This window comes from Papaver somniferum, chromosome 8 (genome assembly GCF_003573695.1).
Source record: "Papaver somniferum cultivar HN1 chromosome 8, ASM357369v1, whole genome shotgun sequence".
In the NCBI taxonomy this organism is placed as follows: domain Eukaryota; kingdom Viridiplantae; phylum Streptophyta; class Magnoliopsida; order Ranunculales; family Papaveraceae; genus Papaver; species Papaver somniferum.
In genome coordinates this window covers 158,902,131-158,923,194 of record NC_039365.1, presented here as the reverse complement: position 1 = coordinate 158,923,194, position 21,064 = coordinate 158,902,131, and the positions used below count along the sequence as shown (strand labels likewise).

General features: G+C 37.9%; 1 protein-coding gene across 3 annotated transcripts; it reads right to left on the bottom strand.

The window, feature by feature from the left end:
* Positions 1–1,221: 1,221 nt before the first annotated feature.
* Positions 1,222–20,714, bottom strand: LOC113303692 (protein DDB_G0276689-like). Of its 3 annotated transcripts, XM_026552751.1 has the most exons (36): positions 19,655–20,714; positions 18,231–18,375; positions 17,248–17,505; positions 16,949–17,116; positions 16,644–16,859; positions 16,352–16,446; positions 15,576–15,750; positions 14,725–15,152; positions 14,105–14,228; positions 13,774–13,872; positions 13,618–13,689; positions 13,304–13,441; positions 12,951–13,104; positions 12,492–12,856; positions 11,459–11,919; positions 11,023–11,367; positions 10,615–10,839; positions 10,405–10,495; positions 10,173–10,250; positions 9,740–10,030; positions 9,454–9,651; positions 8,729–9,217; positions 8,070–8,231; positions 7,072–7,404; positions 6,896–6,978; positions 6,667–6,771; positions 5,849–6,077; positions 5,105–5,470; positions 4,453–4,554; positions 4,043–4,174; positions 3,634–3,722; positions 3,213–3,295; positions 2,969–3,084; positions 2,623–2,708; positions 1,791–1,890; positions 1,222–1,678 (listed from the first exon to the last, which is right to left on the bottom strand). In XM_026552751.1, exons 1-36 carry the CDS (start codon positions 20,605–20,607, stop codon positions 1,613–1,615), a joined length of 7,620 nt encoding a protein of 2,539 aa, XP_026408536.1. In that variant the 5' UTR covers positions 20,608–20,714; the 3' UTR covers positions 1,222–1,612. The 3 variants fall into 3 exon arrangements, with proteins under 3 accessions (XP_026408536.1, XP_026408538.1, XP_026408539.1); XM_026552753.1 differs by lacking the exons at positions 18,231–18,375; positions 19,655–20,714 and having other exon boundaries at positions 17,215–17,453; XM_026552754.1 differs by lacking the exons at positions 16,949–17,116; positions 17,248–17,505; positions 18,231–18,375; positions 19,655–20,714 and having other exon boundaries at positions 15,576–15,743; positions 16,644–16,803.
* Positions 20,715–21,064: the final 350 nt, after the last annotated feature.

Below are 21,064 nucleotides of genomic sequence, written 5' to 3'. Positions count from 1 at the left end.
AATTCAGCCAAGAGATTATATACGGTTGGTAAAAGACATACAATTATATACCGTACCTAAACTACGGTTGGTAATTTTCATACAAATACGAACTGTACAACAAATTGTAGACATGCAGGACGAATTACGGTTCGTAATTCTGGTTTCGACATCAACCATAACTAGAAAAAATTCTCATATTTATGAACCTACGCTTGGTATTTGAAATAAATTCAATTGTTACAAATCGTAACAGCATCAAAATCTTCAGTTACAACGCGTAATTGATTTAATACCAACCGTAAATAACAAAAACCCAGAATTTGAAATTTTAAGCTTCATCAAAAACCCTAATTTTTTTTGTAGAAAATTAACTTATATCAAACAAAATAAACTAAACCCTAACTGGGTTTCGCAAAACACACCTCATGTAAGTCTTTCCAATTAATTTGTCCAGTTTAGGGGTTTGAAATTGAAATTGTTGTTCTTCACCTTTTGGGGGATTTGCTTAATTAGAATCGCTATAATCTTCATCAACTTACTTCTTCTTCGTCATTTCTAATGTAAACTTCAATCAAAACGACTATTAATTTTAATTTTACGAATCGCCGATTAATGGAAGACGATGATATGATTGAGGACAATTCAGTCTTTTTAACTAATAAAGGAGGGACAAATTAGTCCATTTAAAGTTGAAAGGGTAATCTAGACAATTTACAACCCCATCCCCTAACCAACTAGTATAGAGGGACATTACTATCATGGTTCCGCCCCTCTAATAAAACCTGCCGCCCCTATAACAGGTTACTAAGACTACTTTACTTGAAAATGTATTCCCAGGTACAATTTTTGTCTCTTTGTTTGGAGAGGAACTTTTGAACCGATATCTCTAGGTTACTAGCAGCATTTTCATGTGATTGGTGGCCAAGTGAACCAAGGACCTAGAAGGTTAGCTGCAGAAGTCGCAATAAGAATGCATTTTTGCTTGGCAATAAGATTTGCAGGCAACTAAAGTCTCCTGACCCTCTTTTTTGTTCCCCGACTCCATACATGGGTGGTCGAAATTTGACATGACTGCAGGCGTCCATGGGGAGCCCTAAATCCAGCCCTAACAGGTCGAGTTACGTCTGTTTATCTTTTTTACCATCTAGGGTTGATCGTATCAGTCCAGCTCTTACTGGCAATTTTGATCTTTGCTTTATCGAGCAAACCCGGCAAATTTTACGAAAAAAGAAAGCAATTAAAGGGTTTAGAAGAATTTATATTCACTATATATAAACCCTATAGAAAAGGGTCACCAAAACGTCCAGTGTTGCACCAATTTGATTTTTTTTTTTCTAATTACACTCTGCTTTTGTTTTAGTACTCTCTTGCCACAGGCCTCTTCTGATATCTGTTACAAATAATCACACTATAGTAAACTTCAGCCCCATAATGGGACCCTAATCTTAAAATTGGTTCTCTACAAAAAAAAAAAAAAGAACAAAAGAACAAAATGGAGGAAATGGAGTTCCAAAACTATTTGAAGATAAAGCTTGGAATCAGCACCCAGATGGTCATTTCGTGGCGCCCATGCTGATAAACTCTTGACGAGATCTTCAAGTACAATGTACATTAATCACAGAATGAAAAACTAAATGTACTGAGCCAACCATTGTTTGCACAAATCAAGTACAGAGAGTGCATTTGCATGCAGTGCCTGCAAACCAATATGACCAAATTTCGTTAACAATTATGTTTATGCTAGCTTTCTGTAACCGAATTAGCGAGGAAAAACTAACGAATGAATAAATTTTAGTGGAGAAGATAACCTGATGAGCTACATACTGAACATCGGCCACGCTTCCACTTCGTGAAGCAATTTGGAATGCAGTTTTCAGACGACCACAAACCACGCAGGCTAGCACTTTCCTGTGTAGCATGAACAATACTGGGATCAGCATAACACAACATACGAGAATCAATAAACAAACGTCACACTTTTTTATGATACACCATGAGATAACAAAATATTCATATTTGCAAAAGAGACAGTGGTTTGATATACTAGCAGTTCTTCTGTAAAATAGCTAATGCCCACAAGGACCGCTCTTCCACTTAATTTCCTGTATTACAATGGTAAGAAGTGAATACCACACTACTACACCTCCCACATCGAGCGACTTGTTAGCCGCAATCTTTTTCGTTATTTTTTCTCTGTTTTTTTCCCCCTGATAACTAAAGGTCTTCCTCATACTAACCTGACCACACACACTCGCAGTCATTGGGTACACTTGGTGTTAAGACATACTTTTGTGGCTAAGGAAGTCAGATCCTGCCTCTTCAGGTCAATGTATACTTCCATGATTTAGGGGTGCAGAACCCTCAAAAAATAGTTTGTACGAGTCATTGCTTAATTTCTTAGCTTCAATTTGTCACCATAACTACCTTTTGAGTATTTAACAAAACCTGTAAGGGAATTACTCTACGAATAATAAAATATCTGCCTGTCCGGTTTATCCAGTAATGGACCCTTGATTTATCAAGATGCGTTAGTTGACCATGTTGATTCTCAACTTTTCGCAACCATTACGGCATTTCCATCAAAAATCAAGTCCTTTACAATATAAATTCCTACGAGAAGTGAATAACTAGAAGAAGTACCTGTGGCTACTATGTAACATGTCTATGAGACGATCAGGGCGTTCCTTGTGCTTGTTTGCATAAACATTAATTGCTGCTCCCAATACCTACATGATAATACCCAGACACTGTAAAACATCATTGACATCCAGTACAACCAAAAAACATCTTAATTGGATTTCAGAATATGCACATTACATCACAAGAAAATGATGGGAAGCAAGCAAAACTGCACTCATTCAGTTAGCTCCCCACCTCCACATAGGATACCTTTTCTGCTTGAATAATATTTCCCGTTCTTTCTGTTTCTTAACCTAAAAAAGAAAGCTAAACAGAAATAGTTCAGAGACCGAAACAATAACATTACCTGGTCCCAATCTTCATCATCTATTGTGCCCTTGATATTCTTTAGATATTCCGTTAACTGACCACCCTTTTTTCTCTCTGCAAGTGATGAAGCGACTCCAGCATAAATATCAACAGCTGCAAAGCAGATATGCAAGTTAAAATAACGAAGCAGTTCCCCTTCAAAAAAGTGATACTAGTGCATTAACCTTAGACCTTATAACAAAAGATGTGTTTAATAAGAATAAGAGTCAGGGATCTGGTACCTGGAAGATGAAATTCATAAATCACTTGGAAAGCCAGATCGAAATCCTTCTCAGATAGAGTTTCTGCAATCTCGGACCTTCTCCTGTGAAATTATAGGAGGCAACAGCTTTTTCAAACAGTTCTTTTCACCAGGAAGCTTTTCTAGATGGTGACGTTATTAGATTTGCCAGATACAACATGAAAGGAGGTGAACATTGGAGATAACCTCTACATAATCCCAACAGTGGAAACTACATGATTTCACTTAAGCAGGAAGATGCATATTTGATGTGTTGTTCATATTCATGTTAAACCAGAAATGTGTGTAAACTCATCATTTAACCACGCATCACTAAACAGTAATCGGGAGGTAACTCCCTGCTAAGGTTATTTCTCCTAGCACAAGTACATGGAATCAAGCAAAATGAAGGTAATACAAACCTGAAAGTTTCTGGATCATTTGGATTTCCAAAAAGAGAGTACTTCCACTGTGATCCATCAATGTCATTGAAGGCTTTCAGAACATCCATCTGCACAGTTGACAGACATGAAAATCATGTCGTGATTTTCAAGAAAATTATATAAAGGATATGAGCCAGAGTAAGGCAGCACTTCAGCTGTGACTTTTTTCGCAAGTAATAGCACTGGGCCATTACTATATATTGATATGTGTGTTCAAGCATGAACAATGATTTCCTTGTTTTTACCATGTTCATAAATTTGTCGTTTAATACAAACGATATGACTGCATGGCAACCAAGAACTTAACCAAAGATTTACTTCCGCGTGCACAACTATTTCTACATTAAAATTTAAAGCAGAATTTTTTGTCATTGGATTTGTCTCAAACCTGAACATTTACACGGCCAGCAATTTTGACAAGCTCCTCTTCCGTAAGACTTTTTCCACGAATACCCTTGGAGATAATCTTTGCTGTTTCTGCTTTTCTATGTCGTGCCGACAATCCCTCATCAAAGTGGATCTAGCCATCATAAGGAGACTATCTATTAGGTTGAATGAAGCAATAGTAAGAAAAAGTTTTTGTAAAATGCATGCAAACTTAGCATTGAAGCAATTTTTTGCTTGAGGTAGTAATAAAAAAGATCATTTTAATGGAGCTTTTGTGTGCAGGCAATTGAGTTTTCTTCGACTGACATCAGAGTGTAGGCCTCATATATCACATGCTTTGATGCATTACAAAAGTGAAGAAGAGCTAAATGAGGAAGTAAAAATAAAAATAAGTGTGCAATACTTCACTACCTTGGCATTCTCTAAATGTTTCAATGCTTCTTCTTGAGATAAAGAATTCGCAAATAATTGAATACAGCAAAGCCCAGCAGCAACTAGATCTTTCTTTACTACCTGCACCATTGAATTAATAATCAGAATCAGACAATGGGATAGTGCCATAGTGGAAATTATAAAAGATGAAGAAGCTATATTAGCTAAGATCAGTGGTTCATTTTCCATCAAAGATATAAAAATCAACAAGGCGTACAACATAAAATTTGCAATAAAAGTCGACAACGCATATAACCAAGGAAGCAACAAATGATGGAAAACTAATTTTTGAATGCAAAAAATGAAATTTATTTTGGACCTTCATAAACAATATCTCAAAGTATAGAACAGCAGAAAACAGGCGATATCGCAGGGTAAGACCACATTTACAGGTGCATTCTAGATAAGAATTTTCCACAATGCATTCAAGCCTATGCACCATTTATTTTCATTTATTGGTCATGCATACACAAGTTAGCTCGGCTGAACAGGAGTGACAGTAATTTAGACGACTTCAACATTTGTCAATAAAGACGGAAACCAGCTAACTTTTAAAGCAAAATATGATACAGAGATTACAAACAAAAAACCAAGATTTTTTTGCCCCAAATAAAATAAGAGTTAATTTTACCTGAAACTTGTAAAGATAATTAAAATGCCGATGGGTTTCACAATAGTTGCATATGCGGGTAAGGGCAGCAGTTATGTACTGATTCACTGCAACATCCTGGGGCGAAGTAGATGCCATTTTTGTAGAAATCACTTCCTCTAGAATAGGCATGGCACCATAACCAATGCATAAGTCACACAAATCGTCAATGGTACCATAATCAGTTGCCAAGGGATCAGGTCTTTGAGGGGATGAAGAAGTAGTAGCCGCAGCAAGCGATGACGGCTGAGGAGGTGGAGGAAGACCATTTGCAGGAAAAAACAGAATACAAGCGTCGTCGTAGTGACCATGCTTGAACATGAAACCCAGCATTTGATAACGTGCATACTGTTGGAAAAAAAAAAGAAATAAATAGAACTATGTTATAAGACAAATAATGAGGAGCATGCGAAAATTTAAAGAAAACAATAACAGGAAGAGTGGATGGAAAATGAGAGAGCACATGCAATGACTAACTGCTAAAAAAGCTGCCAACTGGACAATGGAAGATCTGAAAAATATCAAAAATATCTGAGATAATGGATACTCTGATGCGCTAGCCGCAGGTATCCTGATGTAAGTGAAAAGTCACCAACAATCTCTACCTATTTGCAATACATACTAATGTGAGTGAAGATTCAAGAAGAAACTAAATCAAACTGCATATATGGACCTAAAAGTGATGCTTGGAATTTGCGGAACTATGAAATCTGATTTGCATCTTACATCTTGTAAGTAATTAACACACTCAAGGTATCTAATGTTGTCCAGGTTGCTGCGAGGGCCCTCCTCTTCCAACATAGATGATTCAGAGAGGTCATTTGAAGATCCTCGAAACTGCCTGGACCTCTCTGAACGGGGAAATGTAGTTGGCATATATAGAACATTCAGATATGAATCAGCAGAAAGAGAATCGTCCAAGATAGTTGGCGCACTTTTCGCCAAATGTTCATACCTGCAGTACCAGTTGATATTAGCAAATAGCATGTACTGTCACCTCAAAGAAACGATAAATAATAGGACACCCTTATTTCCCTGGATAACGATTTTAACATTGGGGTCGAAACTCCTCATTTAGAACATAAACAAGATGAAATACCAGGTGCATGATCGTTTTCCCATTCAGACGCAGGACAGGACAGTGGATGCACTCATAATGAACCGTTTTATACTTTTATCAGAAAGTTAAATGCTTTTTATCTGTTACCACAGAATACTTTTTATCAGAAAGTTAAATGCTTTTTATCTGTTACCACAGAATACCAAATTTGATAAACATTTAAATTTAATCTTATAAAATGACGGTAGCCTTTTTTTAGAGGAGATTATGGTTGATAGGATGGCTGGACATGGGCTCTAAGTTCGATTCCTTCTAGACTAAAGACGAAAATCATTTAGTCTTGCTAACTGGACCAAACAATTGAGGAAGGCAATAGGAATGGACCTGAATTCAAACCGACCAGGCTTTGCGCTTTGATGTTCATGCCAAAAAAAAAGGAAGGGAAAAAAAACGAAAAAGTATTTCCAATTGTATTCCAACTTACATAGAGCGAACAGCTGAAACATCAACTGGTGGACCACCTTCAATTGTATTAATAATCTCCAAAATGACAGGTGCGGGATCAACCTTGTACAATTGCAGAGCTTGCCTGGACCATTGAAAAAAGATAAGACAAGCATCATAAACTTCTTACCAAATGCAAGAAAGTTTTTGCACCACAAAGCCAATGCAGAAGTTATGACATGCTCTTCATTCCAGTTAAGAAATCATACTTAAATTTCACACGAGCTTGAGAATAATGTTCCATCTTGATTAAAGCAAGTCCCCATGCACTCCAAACAGGAAAGGCGTTGATCTAAAACCAAAGATATGACGTACACAGGTAAATAGACAAAAGAAATGAAAACCATGAAACATCAAACATAGGTCCAGGCAAACAATTTTTTACCTTGCACTTCTTGCAAGTGTATACAGCCATGCTGTACCGTTCATATCCAATTAACCTGTCACGTAGACGTGCCGACGACTCCTTGTCAGCAATATCATCAAGAGAAACAATAATTCCTGACCCAAGAAGACTTTGAAGAAGCTCTGCACGTCCTAGCCATATATCTGCTTGTGAAAGAAGTTCCGACAACTCATCTGTACTCGAACTACCAACACTAGAACTGCCAGCATCTGAAGATGCATCATCATTTTCCCTGTTTCTTTCTGAATAAGTACTAGACAAGTCACTACTTCCAGCAAGTTTTCTGAACTGGCTTTTAGCATAAAGGAGCGCCTGCAATATGCAGCAATAGAGAGTCAAAAAAAATTAACAGCGAATGAAAATGCCAGCATGCAGCATGCCATCATTACCATCAAACAAAATTCAAGCCACTTCTGTGGCTGACAATTAGGGTTAGGTGGGGAGTAAGATCTCCACAAACTAGATAAATTGTTCCACGGTTTGGTATTTCTCAGGTATTATCTCGGCCCAGTTATCAAGTGCTTAACACATATATCGAACAATATTAACAAAGTACACTTTTATTTCAAAACAGGTAATAACTCTTTTTTTAACAATTGTCCCACACTTCCATTGGATGAGGAAATCTTGAAATGAACAGGGGTTCCCACCCCATTTGCTGTAAAGCAAAGTGCCTCTTCATCCCAATAATCTAATGCTAAACCTGAATGTTTAACCCAGACCATGGACATTAAAACTCTCTGGTTTACTGGGTTAAATTAGGAAATCCTCTCCTGTTCTATTAAAAATAATTACTCCTCGTCAAGCAAAAAAAAAAAAAAAGGAGAAGCATTATATTTCTTCCATAAATAACAGCATCATTTGACAGTTTGATGCCCCTAAATGAACATGGTCATTCAAAACTGGCTCACTTGGATTTGCCTCATAAATACACCTATATAAGTATATAATGGTTACTAATTGCAAAACATGAATACCTGCACAAAAGTTTCTGTCGCATGATATGCTCGACCAATTATTTCTGTAGTTGCATCCAGTGGCAACTGCTGGGAGTTTAAAACACTCTTCATTTGAGTAACGCATAAATCCAGGGCACCTTTGGCAGATACTGTCTCGTCGGAACACAATGAAAGCAATGCCTGGAGACCAACAGCTTAGCAAATTAACAAACGCATAATACTTAACTATTTCATGAGGCGTGACATCCATAAGAAAAAATAAAGACTAAGTTGGAGTTTCCTGGTAAACGATTAATTTAAGATTAAGCTTGTTTCAACTAATGGGCCAGACTAACTGGTGCTGACATCTCTAAAGCAAGAATAATGATGCACTTCTACCTGCACACAAGTCAGTTCTTTATCCATTTTATGAACGCTAACATAGACCAATGAATAGAAACCATTTTTTATCCCAACAAGCTTGACGCAAGTTGTACATGGCCATTGAGCCACACAGACAAAGTTCCATGTATCGTTGATCAATTACCACAGCGCTTATGTACCTAGTTTTACTGATGAGGCTTATTTATTCCAACAGGATGCTGTGAACATGTGTACGATATTAAGCACTAGCATGTCAAATGCCAATCTGCTAATTTACTGTATATTTTCCTAGTAGCTGTAATGGTGAAGCGTACCTTAAACAGAACTATATCAGGGGCACTTTCATATCGATGAGATGAGCGAACTGCATCATCTTTGTTTGGATCACCAGTAAGGATCCATTCCTCAGAAATAGAAACCGGAGGAAGCCGTTCTTGCCCATCAACTGAGTAAGTCGAAACTCTATCCTCGTGAATACCAGTCATTGCCTCCCAGGCAACTTTTTCAGATGGCGACAATCCCGAACTTTTTCTTTTACGGTAGACCTCTTTTGGAGCAGGCTTATTTCCATTATCACGTGCAGTCCAGGAGAAAGCTCTCCTAGCCTCTTTCTGCAAATTATTAAGGCTATTGGAAAAGTTTGATCTACTGGGTGTGCCTGGTTTTATTTTTTGTTTTGGAATTGGACCTGCGACAGATATCCGTTGTTCTCTTGAAAGAGAAGGAACATGGACAGCAATTGCTTTGGCAGCATAAATGAGAACTAGGTTGTTGTCTCTCAAGGATGGAAACTCTTTCAATATCTGCAGGAAAAAATAGAAAGAACAAATTTATAGTCAAAGATAGGTAATTTGAATGAGGATCCTGGGCCTCTTTATTGCCGTATTCCAATCCCTAATCAACGAAATACAACTCTCTGTAGACAAAATTCCTTCACAAGGTGGGGAACAGATATGGTGGTCGAAATTCATGAGTAAGTTAGGGACCGCAAGAATAAAAGCATTGAGATGTATCCAAAATAAAAGGAAATGCATCGTACCAAAGAAGCAGATTGCAGTTGCTTCCTCATCAAAAGAACCTCTAATATTAAATGAGGATGCTCATGCAGAGATGAACACCTTTGTTGCCATGGCAGCGGCAAGGCTGCTAGAACACGAAGACCCAGCGCCCATAAGTTCAGACGTGAAACCTCAACATCTGAGAGATTTCCAGCTCTTCGCTTCAGAAAGAAGTGAACCTATACAAAAGAAACAAAAACATGTAAGTTGAAGCAAAATTATTAACATTCAAATATGAAAATTTAGTAGCGAGGAGAAACATAATACAAGAAGTTGCTTTGAACGCAGATCTGATAACAGCGGCATTGCACCCATAGCAACAGGCAGAGCATCATCAGGATCACGAAGAGAAGAAAGAAACCGTGAAGCTTCTGCAGGACCTCCACCACAAAGAGGATCAGCGGTTAGTAACTTCACAAGTTGCCGTCCTTGAAGCTCTCTTCGTAAATCAATAGATAAACCCGCACTCTCGGCTACTTCTAACGCAGCAGAAACAGCACCTTTCCCAGCCAATCTAAGTGCCAGTCCTTCAGGATCTTCCTTTGATTCAGCTTCAACCTAGAATACATATATATCGCGTTACAAATAGAAGTCTGTAGTATGGGAAGATGATATATATTACACATTAGTCTGCGGGATTTTAATATTGAATGCGCTACGGGTGAAAATACAAGTAGCAAAGCCTAAAAAAAATGATTACCTCTTGCCAGCTGGTATAATGGTCATCTGCAGATAAAATGTGACTATATCTCTGCAAAGCTTGTCTCATTTGCATGACCTAATAATGTAAAAGAATTTCCCATTAAGAATCAAAACGAAAACTCCTCCCCTCCAATATCAATGTACATATGGGCAAAAAAGAGACTAAAGCATGACGAACTCCACCAGCAGCAAATTGATTAATATGGTACAACACTATACTAATCATGTACCTCTCTCTTAACTGGATCAGTGGGAAGCAGGTGGCAGCTGCACATGGTGAGGACATCTATAGCAGCATCTAGCTCCCATCTGTGCAGGTACCTGGGATTTAAACTTGTAATATTAAGTGAAGAACTAGAATAAAATTAAACCTGCAGCCTATGAAACACCAGCACCACAAATGATCTAATTATATCTCAACAAAAATGAAAAATGCATACTTGAGAGCAAGTTTGGCTGCCAACTGTTTATCTTTCAACCGCAAACAATATTGCCAACTATTACTCCAGCTGTTATGTGCACCATAACCTTGGGTTTGTCCTGATACCGACTGGATTTCCTCTCCACGCTCGACAAGCAACTGAAGTAGCCGATCTGAAGCTCCATCACGTAAACAGCGATCAGAAAGGGCAAGAGCGTCCAGGAGTTTTCCTTCGTCAATTAATCTGTAACAAGAGAAATAAAGACAGATAAATGTCAGACGAAGAATCTCTACGAATAAGCTAATTACCAGATACAGCTCAACTGACGGCAGCAGAGAGGTTTGTTAACAAAGGGATAATTCAAATATAAAAGGTGAACAGGAGAGTAAACATGCAAATTAGCAACATCAAGAAATAAATAAATACCTCTCCACAGCTTTTTCATATGGCACTTCATTCTCCGAATCAAAAGACAGGAAAATAGTTTGATCATGTTCCAGATTTTCAGACTTCGGAGAATCTTGCAAGAGGTCATGACCTGAACTGACTTTCTCAGTGTATTCCGGCAAATTGGTAGAAGAATGGACACTAAAAACCATGTCATCTACTTCTGATTCAGTATCACTGTCAGGTTCACGGGAACGTTTGACAGCAGCTTTTGCCTCTGGTTTTGGTTCACCAGTCTTAGCAGTGCGTTTAACTGTTACAGCATACTCTGATACTCTATGAAGATTTGTCTGCATCTGTATCCATCGGTTCAGAGTTGGAAACCTGTAATATAAAAGAATAGCTAAGTTCGTTATCAAACCAACAATCATGTGTATTACTTTTCTAAAGTATGTGTTCCTCTAGGAGTTCTTACCTCTCTGATTGATCAAGTGCAAACTCGTAGAATAATCTGTCCGCATCAGGTGCTTGTATTAGTTCATCACCAGAAGAACCGGATGCGGATGATTCACTACTACTATTTAGTATGCTACTTCCAAAGACGCAAGCTAACACTGCTCGTACTGGGGACAACTTGGCCAAATGCTTAACTATATCCATCTCTAGAGGGTAAAGAGGGTTTCCAGGAGTCACTGAAGATGGGCTATGTGAATTAGGCTTAGATTCTTTAGAGGCGCGGTTTACTTTATTTTCTAGGCTCATCTTAGAAAACATAGGTAGCAGTGGTATACAAGCCCAACCATGACCGGTCCGAGGAGGATAAACCGGAGGTACACATGCTGATATAACTTCATTCACAAAATCAGCCCCCATTATATCTGCTACTTTACCAGCTGCATCAGTGCTGCCTCGCTCAAAGACAAGACGTGTTAAAACCTACAAGAAAATAGAAGGCGGTCATGACACCGCCTGATCAGTGTCTTTTTCTTTCCAAAGAATCCTGTTTAAATAACAGTGTCAAAATGTAAAATAAGTTGCCCTTCTATCAAGTTTTAAGCTAATAATCATGAATTTATAACAGCTTCAAAGAATTCAGGAGTAACTGAACTTACGACCAAGAAGATTGTTACATATCCGAAGTCATAAGTGGCCAGGCTATATGCTAACAGGAACAACTATAATACTGTCAACCATGAATTAGAATTACCTATGTATTTATTCAGGCTCAAAGATCCTCTTAAAAAAATGAATCAGTGCTAGACATATCAAATAACAGAAAATCGCATTTCTCATCCATGTCTACTCGACACCACTTTCCACAAATCCTATTGAGACCCAAAAAGGCATCCAAGGAGCTATGTAAACTCCAAGCTCAAACTACATACATATAGTGCAATAACTCAAATGACCAACACTAATTATTGGTATCATAACTTCCCATTGCTGTAGTCATAATATCATACTTGAGAAACCCTTCGAACAATTAGCAGCAAAAATAAGAAACTTACATCTTTTGGCCATTCATACACAAGTGAAAAGAAGTTGAAATCATGAGTCGTATCAATGAAGTCAACTATATCACCAATAGTTGCAATATAGAGAACAAATGCTGAAAGGTAGGTAGCAGGTTTAGAACTTAGGGGACCGTATAATCTCTTTCCTGGATCTCTAATATCATAACCAGCTGGTTGCACACTATTTTCACCAACTGCTGTAACTGAAGAGGGCTTGCTAACATTAAGCCCAAGACCAAGCACCCCTTCCCTATCGATACTCGAGAGCATTTTCCGATCAGAGTAGGGACCTTCGCCCTTAACATAACTTGTATTTGTTTCTTCGTCAGCAACTGCTCTGGCAAGATTATGGAGCTTTCCTGGAGTCATACAGAAGTGATTAATGTCTTGCAGCTGTACCTTCAAAATACTAACTATTACATATGTGATACCAATTCGAAATGAAAATGATACCGCTCAAAAACTGCCGTTTTCCTTTGTGAGCATCTTCAATCACTTGATGTAGGATGGCAAGAGCACGTTGCCTTTGCCCTTCTCGGTTGGACTCCTTGGCTAAAGTAACATTCATCTCTCCAGAAAGAATTTCTTGAAGTATTGGTGTTTTTTCCTGGGGAAACAGGGTATAAGAATTCTGGAATACGATGTCTCAAATGTGCCCTTGACAAGTAACTAATAGAGTGATGGCAGAAATAAAACACTATGCCACTACATAGTGAGAGCAGCACGACATTATTCATAAAATGCAAGGTCTTTAAAAAACTTTCTAAAAGGAAGCAAGTTAACGCGGAGTTTCATTTAAAACATACCTGCTCCAAGAATTCATGTAGACGCTTAAGCACCCGCCTATTTACAGAAATAAGCCCTACTTCTTGAACCTGGTCCCAGTAAGTTAAACCTGTCTTTGGAGCACCTCCTGGATAGATCTCAGATAGCATAACTTGAGCCTGCATAAAAAATGCCACTGTTTTATAATAAGCAAAACATTTTGTTTTCGTGATAGCATCATCGGAAATGTAAATTCATAGGGTGATGACAAACAGCTGAGAAATAGTTGCGTAAGATCACATGTAGAATTTTGGATGTAAGGAAAAAAGTAACAGTTGTTAGAGTCCGGTCTTGCCTGATCAAGAAGCCGTTTGGACATATCCACAGACCTAGCAGAAGTTGCAGCGACGTCAATACACAGAAGAATCTAACAAGAAAACACAAGTCAGCATAAAACAGGGATCATGAGAAACAAGGGAAAGGAAAAAGAATTGAAGCGTCGAACACTTACAGCAGATAACGAACCAATCTCAGAACGAAGGGATGTAAAATCCAATTCCTGTATGGCATTAACATTTCCATCCGCAGCACGTGTTACTGCATCTTCCGCCTGGAAAAGATGCAACAAAGTTTACTTCCCTAAATCAGAAACAGCATATAGTGCAGAAGTGATATAATACAGCCAAATCCTTGTAAGTTTTTCAATAATCTACAAGTCATGATTATGATCAGCGATACAATCAGTAACATGTGATGAGGCAGTAGTGCAAGATAATACAGATACAAATGTCAAATGCAATATAAATTCAAAGATGGGTAGAAATAACCAGTTTGGATCGTACTGATGTTCTTCTAAAGGTATTGTCTACCCACTGAGCAAGTGCAAGAGTAGCCTTGTCTTCTGGAGGTAAAGAGAACCTATTTACAGCCTCCTCTCCAATATCATACTTTGCCTTTTGCATGCAACTGTGAGCAAGCACATCAAGTAGATGTGATTATACAATTCGTGTAAGAACGAAATACACATTATTAAGAAAATGAAAAATTACATAATCATTTGCTTTTTCCCTGTTTTTTTCCAGGACATATAACAATTCCCGAATTAATTGTGAGCAGTTTCTATAAATTGGGGTACCTAACAGGAATAAGTATACATACTTGAAGAAGCATTAAATAATGTGGCACAAATTTGACAGATCAAAACACCTTAATGGTGCTAATTAAGGATTCTATGCAGAAGGATAAACGGGTACCATTAAGAATTGAATAACAAAACTAAAATGCACCAGGTGATATATGTAGTTGAGTGTTAGTGCCATGCTCATCGCGAAGTCTCCGCATCATTATTAAGTCCTTCCTAAAACAATTTTCCTAATTACTCGGCTGGATTTTGTTTAAAGCATCATATACCTAATTGCCAGACTTGAAGTACACGAATTGAAAAGGAGCTTCGTGGACTTACAAATTCAATAATTTAGATGGAGCAGCACGCAAAATACACAATGCCTCCTTCCAACTCCACTGGCGTTCCGATAACGGTAGAAGACGCTGCAGAATAGACAGTCGCCACTCCCAATCTTCAATTAACTGTTGAGCATTCGAAATTCTCCACTCCAAGGCCTGTCTTCCACCGGCAGTCATACCATTGTTCAACATGTTTTCTTGCTCAAATGCAGCTGAAGGTAAATTGTGATGCAATATCTCAAGTAACGTCCCAGTGAAAGACACTACAGTTTTGTTTCCCCCCTCATATGATTCACTAGGATCAACTTGTCCCCTGGTAGACTTAAGTGGGGAGTCAGGATAGTTGTTGGAGGAGATACATTGGGTCAGATTCAGAGATATGCCATCCATGTGTAGAAGTGAGATAATAATGTCAACCAAAAATATCTGCATCCAAGAATAGGTAATCAAACTAGTGGACCGAAATAATTACACATGAGGAGAACATAAACCCTGATCTGTCAATAGACTCATCAAGATTGTATAAAAGAAATATAGTAGGAAACTCAAATTGCAACAATGCAGAAGAAAACTGAAAACTCTACATAGTCCAAACACTAGCAAACTCTATTAACTACAACTCAATGCAACAGATGGTATCCATTAAAGAAAAATGAAAGAAAAAACTGACAAAAAGAACAGCTTCCACCTTAGAGGAACTGAAATGCTAACTCAGCTGTCAGTACTTGTAAGGCAGACATGGGTGATAACATTCAACAAGACAAAGAGGAGACCTCCAGCTTTCACAACGATGACTATAGAGAGTCTAACAATTTCACTACAGAGAGTTAGAACACGATGCCCACTTACCTTGCGTGGAATATTACTGACTGCTTCTAAATGGTTCCTCAATTCTTTCAAGTGGACCAATGCCATTTGATGATAGAATTGTGTTTCATCAGAAATACTTTGTTCCATGGCTCCTAAAGCAAGAACAGCAGATTGAAGAGTATATCTCATCTGCATAAGTTCGATATCCTGCATCCTACCAGGGTACATATATGGACTCCAATCAGTGAACGAAAAACTATGAAGAAAGCACAACACGGGGAAGTGTAAACAGAGTGAAAAGAATTTGCAAATGAAAGGATTTAGTAAGCAACATCTAGATAATACAAACAGATAGAATATCGATAGATGACCACCATTCATGCATGGATTATAAGGGTTAATCTGTAGATCCCTGTGAAAGGAAACTTTCATCGACTTACAATGGTTTGGCATGTACAACAGGTGGCTATCTTCATCTAGAGAAACCTTCTATGTTCAGTGAGTGTTTCAAAACTTATCATCCATCCTTTATGAAGATAATAAATCATGAATCCCTTTGGAGGTTTAAGCATTAATTCAACAAACCAAGCTAACATCAACAATAAAAACAGCTGGCTAAATTCTTCAATGCAATTCCCAATTAACGTACACGGATTAAGGACTTTGTTACATATCATACTACATAAGGACTGTGTTCAACAAGGAATAAGGACTATGTTACATATCATACTACATATTGGTCACTTTTAGACTAAGAGGATTATCAAATGATAAATACCAAAGATGATTATGATCAAGCACAGTTGGATTCCCACCTTTTCCATGCTGCTGCAGTAGAAGCAATGGGCTGCATACTAATTAACTCGATAGCATCTTGAAACTTTATGTCCGGGACTACATCAAACAAGACCTGCAGATAAGTAGACTCGGTCAAAATCGTAAAGCTTAGAAATGACCTATATCTTCCAGATTTTTCAATGATTGTCGGCCTCCCTTTTTTGGGGGAAAAAGAGCAAAACCAGACTTCCAGAAAAATCACGCATATGTATCGCAGAGAAAACAAAATCATAAGGGTCATCAAACTCATAGGTTCAGATATTTACTTACTCGCAGAGGAGTTTGAACAGAAAGTCGTTCCAGAACAAAGTTTTCCACAAAAGGATCTGAAAGGGTATCATCAGTTTTATCCTCTATCTGTTCTTTTCCAGAAAAGAGTAGGGAGGATTTTGAGGTCCACGGACGGCCCGAATTGACACATGCAACAAAAGAAGCAAGATCCAGCTGATAACATAAAACATCACAAAGGTGCTCCACGCAAGATACCTATCAACGGCGCAATGCAGACATGGATTCAGACACTGACGCTCATTTATAGTACTTAACTACAAAGCAGTAATTAGGAAGGAAGTTACCTCATCTGATTGCTTTCCATAGAGAGAATGTTCTTCCAACCTCAGTACCTGCGATTTGCTTGTCCATAGAAGTTGCATCAATCTTCTCCTAGCAACTGTTTTACCAGACAATAGATCCCAACCCATGACGGCTAACAAGGGCAGGAGAAGGGGATATAGTGAAAGAACCTGTCATGAATGATGATGTTGTTATGGACCTACAGAATACACCCATAAGATTGCCTATCTTAATGAAAGTATAACTACTGTTCATGTCTTGTACTCACTTATTCAATATATACAGGATACTGAACACATACATTGCTAGCTTCTTGAAGTTGCTCCCTTTTAACAGCAGAGAGAGCAGTATCCATAACAAGCTCCAGCATATGAACGCCAGAGACACGAGCATAGTGGTACATGTCTCTCATGCAAGAACTGATCGCTGATGGAGTTCTTTCCTCCGAAATCATAGCATTGTCAAAACAATTCTGCAGACGCCCAACAGGTGGTATCCAGTTGGCATCAGTAGCTCTAGACATCTCCACTTCTTCCGAAAGCAATTCATCTTGAATAACCTGGAGGATAACAGTAAACTGCCAAAGATAAGCCCCTAATGTTTATGACTTAGACACGAAATTACTCATATGCAGGAGACTGATAGATTAATCAAGTTAAGCACAGAAATACTAACACATTGGGGGAAAAGGGGTATTTAATTTAGCTAATTGGGAGGAAAACAAGGTGGTGAAAGTAAGCACAGAAATGCTAACAAATTGAGTTTCACTACATACCAGACATACAAGTTTCTTTACCAATCAACCTCCACATCAACATAGCAGTGGGCATAATTACTAAGTACTTGGTCTGCATCTTTTGTGAATCATCAATATAATATCTTGCTCTTTTTGATAATCCAGGTCTTGCCCTTGCTCTTTTAAAATGGAGGAATGTACAGTTCCTCCCACACATACCAGGTAATTAAAAGAGAACTCGCTACGATGGGGCCAACAGGATTCGAACTAGAATCCCCACTTATTTTTTAAACCTTGTATAGAAGGTCTTCTCCACCCTCAACATAACATTACATATAAGCTTCTCTAACATGACATGTACAGACTAACTTTGGCAGATTAGTACTAAAGATACATCGTACCTACTCTAAGCAAAACATATAAAGCCATAAACTATAACCATGCCTTAAAGCATACATGAAACTAAGTTTTGTAATCAGTACTTCAAAAAAGATCAGTAATTAAGTAATAAGTGCCACAGCCAGCATTTGACTAAAGACTTATAGGACCTGAATCATTTTCACAAGGTTGGTGTTGTTTGACGAAAGAGCTTCACCGTAGATCCACAGCATTTTCTCCCGGGTAGCAAGCCATGTATTTCCATAACCATTTCTACTCAACCAAATCCTCCTATTAAGCTCTTGCAAAGCCACCCTAGTAAGACCACAAAACAGGATACATCAATATGCAATTACGCAAACACCTTTAATGTCTGCATTTGTATAGTTTAAATAAAGTGTACCAGGAGAGAAACAAGAAAACGAGCAGATGAACAAAGATCAAGAAGAACTGTCGGACTGTATCGCCATATAAGATGACCAGTTAAAAAATGCTTCCCATGTTATGAATAGATAGATTAAACAGTAAGAGTCCATATATAAAGATAAACATCAAACTCCAAGTCAACCCAAAAATATTAGTTCTCCATAAGAATAGAAGAATCAGTATGCGGCAGTATTTTTGCCTCGTCAGCTGCGTCTTAAAACGCTCTAATCTAGAAGTCACAGTCCCGGGGAGTAACTGTGCAGAATGTTTTAGGCCTATTTTGAGATAATCTAAGGAGATGGGTCCAGAATCGAAGTTTAAACAAGCTACTAAGGCTTTATTTATACAAGTAGAATCGTAGGGAGGGTGTCAAGCAGCTTTGCCACCCCTCAATCCCAAACAATATATCCAGCTTATGGCTCCCAGATCTTCACATAAAGTGAAGATATGGTTACTGTAGGCTACAGATGCGTCAAAGAGGAATTGGAGATCGTTTTTCAATATTTTCCTAAATACAACAGCTTTCAGAGTACCTCCTGTGAATGGTAAAGGAGTACCTCTCATCCCCATGGATATAACACAGCCCCTTACACAGACATGGATATAACACAGCCTCTGCTTAACAACAGGAAGGGCCCTTGTTCAGCGCTTCGGCAAAGTAAATACTCTCCTTTAGATCCTTCTTTCAGTTAGAAAGTTTTATTCAGTTCAAAAAGAAAATAATCTGGCCAAACATAACTGAACATAACGTACGGTGTATAGATAGTGCGTATTTGAAACGCATCCCTAGTGTCTATAACCGTGTATGTACCTGGCATTGTAGCTTTATATGGAACTTGGTTTTAACAAGAAAAAATAGCTGACCTATATAGATTCTTTCTAGACCAAACCAAAACTGAAGCTCAAGGTAACATTAGAATAGCACTGCAATAAATTATCAAATCATACAAAGTCAACCTTCCTTCTTTGAGCTGGGTAAATCTGAAAGTACTAAAATTACAATCAGTTTATAACTACACGATGTTGACCCAATGAGCAAAAGATGGCCAGCGAAACACCACAAAAAGCAATGTTAAACTCCTTTAAGCTAAGCATTTCCACTCATAACAATGAGTTAAATAATTTGTTTAGGTTGCAAAGCAGAAAATGGAGAAAACTAATAACATACCTATACTGATGCTCCTCAATTCCATAATTTTGATGAAGAAACCGAATGTGAGAAATCGCTCCATCTAAGTCATCATCCTTTGTGCAATCATTCATAGCATCCAGATGTGCTGAATGAACATTCTTCTGAATCAATTTAAGCCCCTTCACTTCCTCAATTAATTCTTCCCTCGAGGAACTCTCCACCTTCTCTTCTTCATTTCCCACAGTAGTAATCGCCAACCCTGACTCATACCTATCAGACCACTGAATTTGCTTCTGAATATTCAAACATAAAGCATCGAAAATCTCAGATTGATCCAAGAACACTTTCTTCAAACATTTCAATTCATCTTCCTCAACAACTTTAAAACCCTCAACACCTTCACCCCCCACTACTACATCTCTTCTCAATCTCTTTAACCCTAAATCCGATAACCGATCCAATACATTCACAAAATCAACCAAATCACTCCCAGATTCCTCCTTCAAAACCTCAAAATCTTCAACTCTCGAATCAAAACCCTCGACATTTTCCTCTTCTTCTTTCTCAATACTTTCCAATACACCACCACTACCAACATTACTAATACTCTCAGAAACCTTAGAAGAACTTAACTGTAATAATAAAATAAATTCAACTTTCAATTTCAACAACTCAGGTTCAATATCTTTCTTCCAGATCGACGACGAAGCTGATTCTGATTCTAATGACGATGAAGTGGAAGTATCTTGTTGGAATTCAAGTAGTAAAAGAGTTGATAACCAAGTAAGCTGTGATGGTGATGAACATGTTTCTGACCAGATAATTCCATTATATCTACCACCTTTGGAAATTATCTCTTGCAGAATGTTTGTTGCTAGAGATGGTTTTCGTTTTCGTAGACTCAGAATTGATGCTCGAAATGCTTCGAATTGGGCGAGAAATAGATGGTTTATTGTAACCCTAGATAGTAATTCAATCTCTTTCTCCATTTCTGAAGATTCAGAGATTTTTTTGAATTTTGGAGAAGTTTTTCTTCATTGAATTTTTTAGGTTTTACAGAAACAATGTCTCTCTGTAAGATTCTGCAAAATATATAAATAAAATGAGAAGCTCATATACAAAAGTGAAAAATACTAGAACCCCCTACTATATGGGTTCAAACATATAGAAGCCCCACAAAATGGATCCTCCACCCTCAACTCCACACTTTCATAAAATGATATTACTAGGCCCGAAAAATCAAATTATCTTTAGATCAGGCCCATAATTAATTATTCCGAACTTTAATAATGGCAACATTGCCCTTTAGTATTTATACAAGGGAATCCCAGAAGCTTCTTTTCATTTCTCTATTCTCTTTCTCTTTCATCTTTATCTCTCTCTGTTGTAGAACAATGGTTTCTAGGGTTCCTGAGATTCATTTTCGACTGCATCAAATCTTCTTCG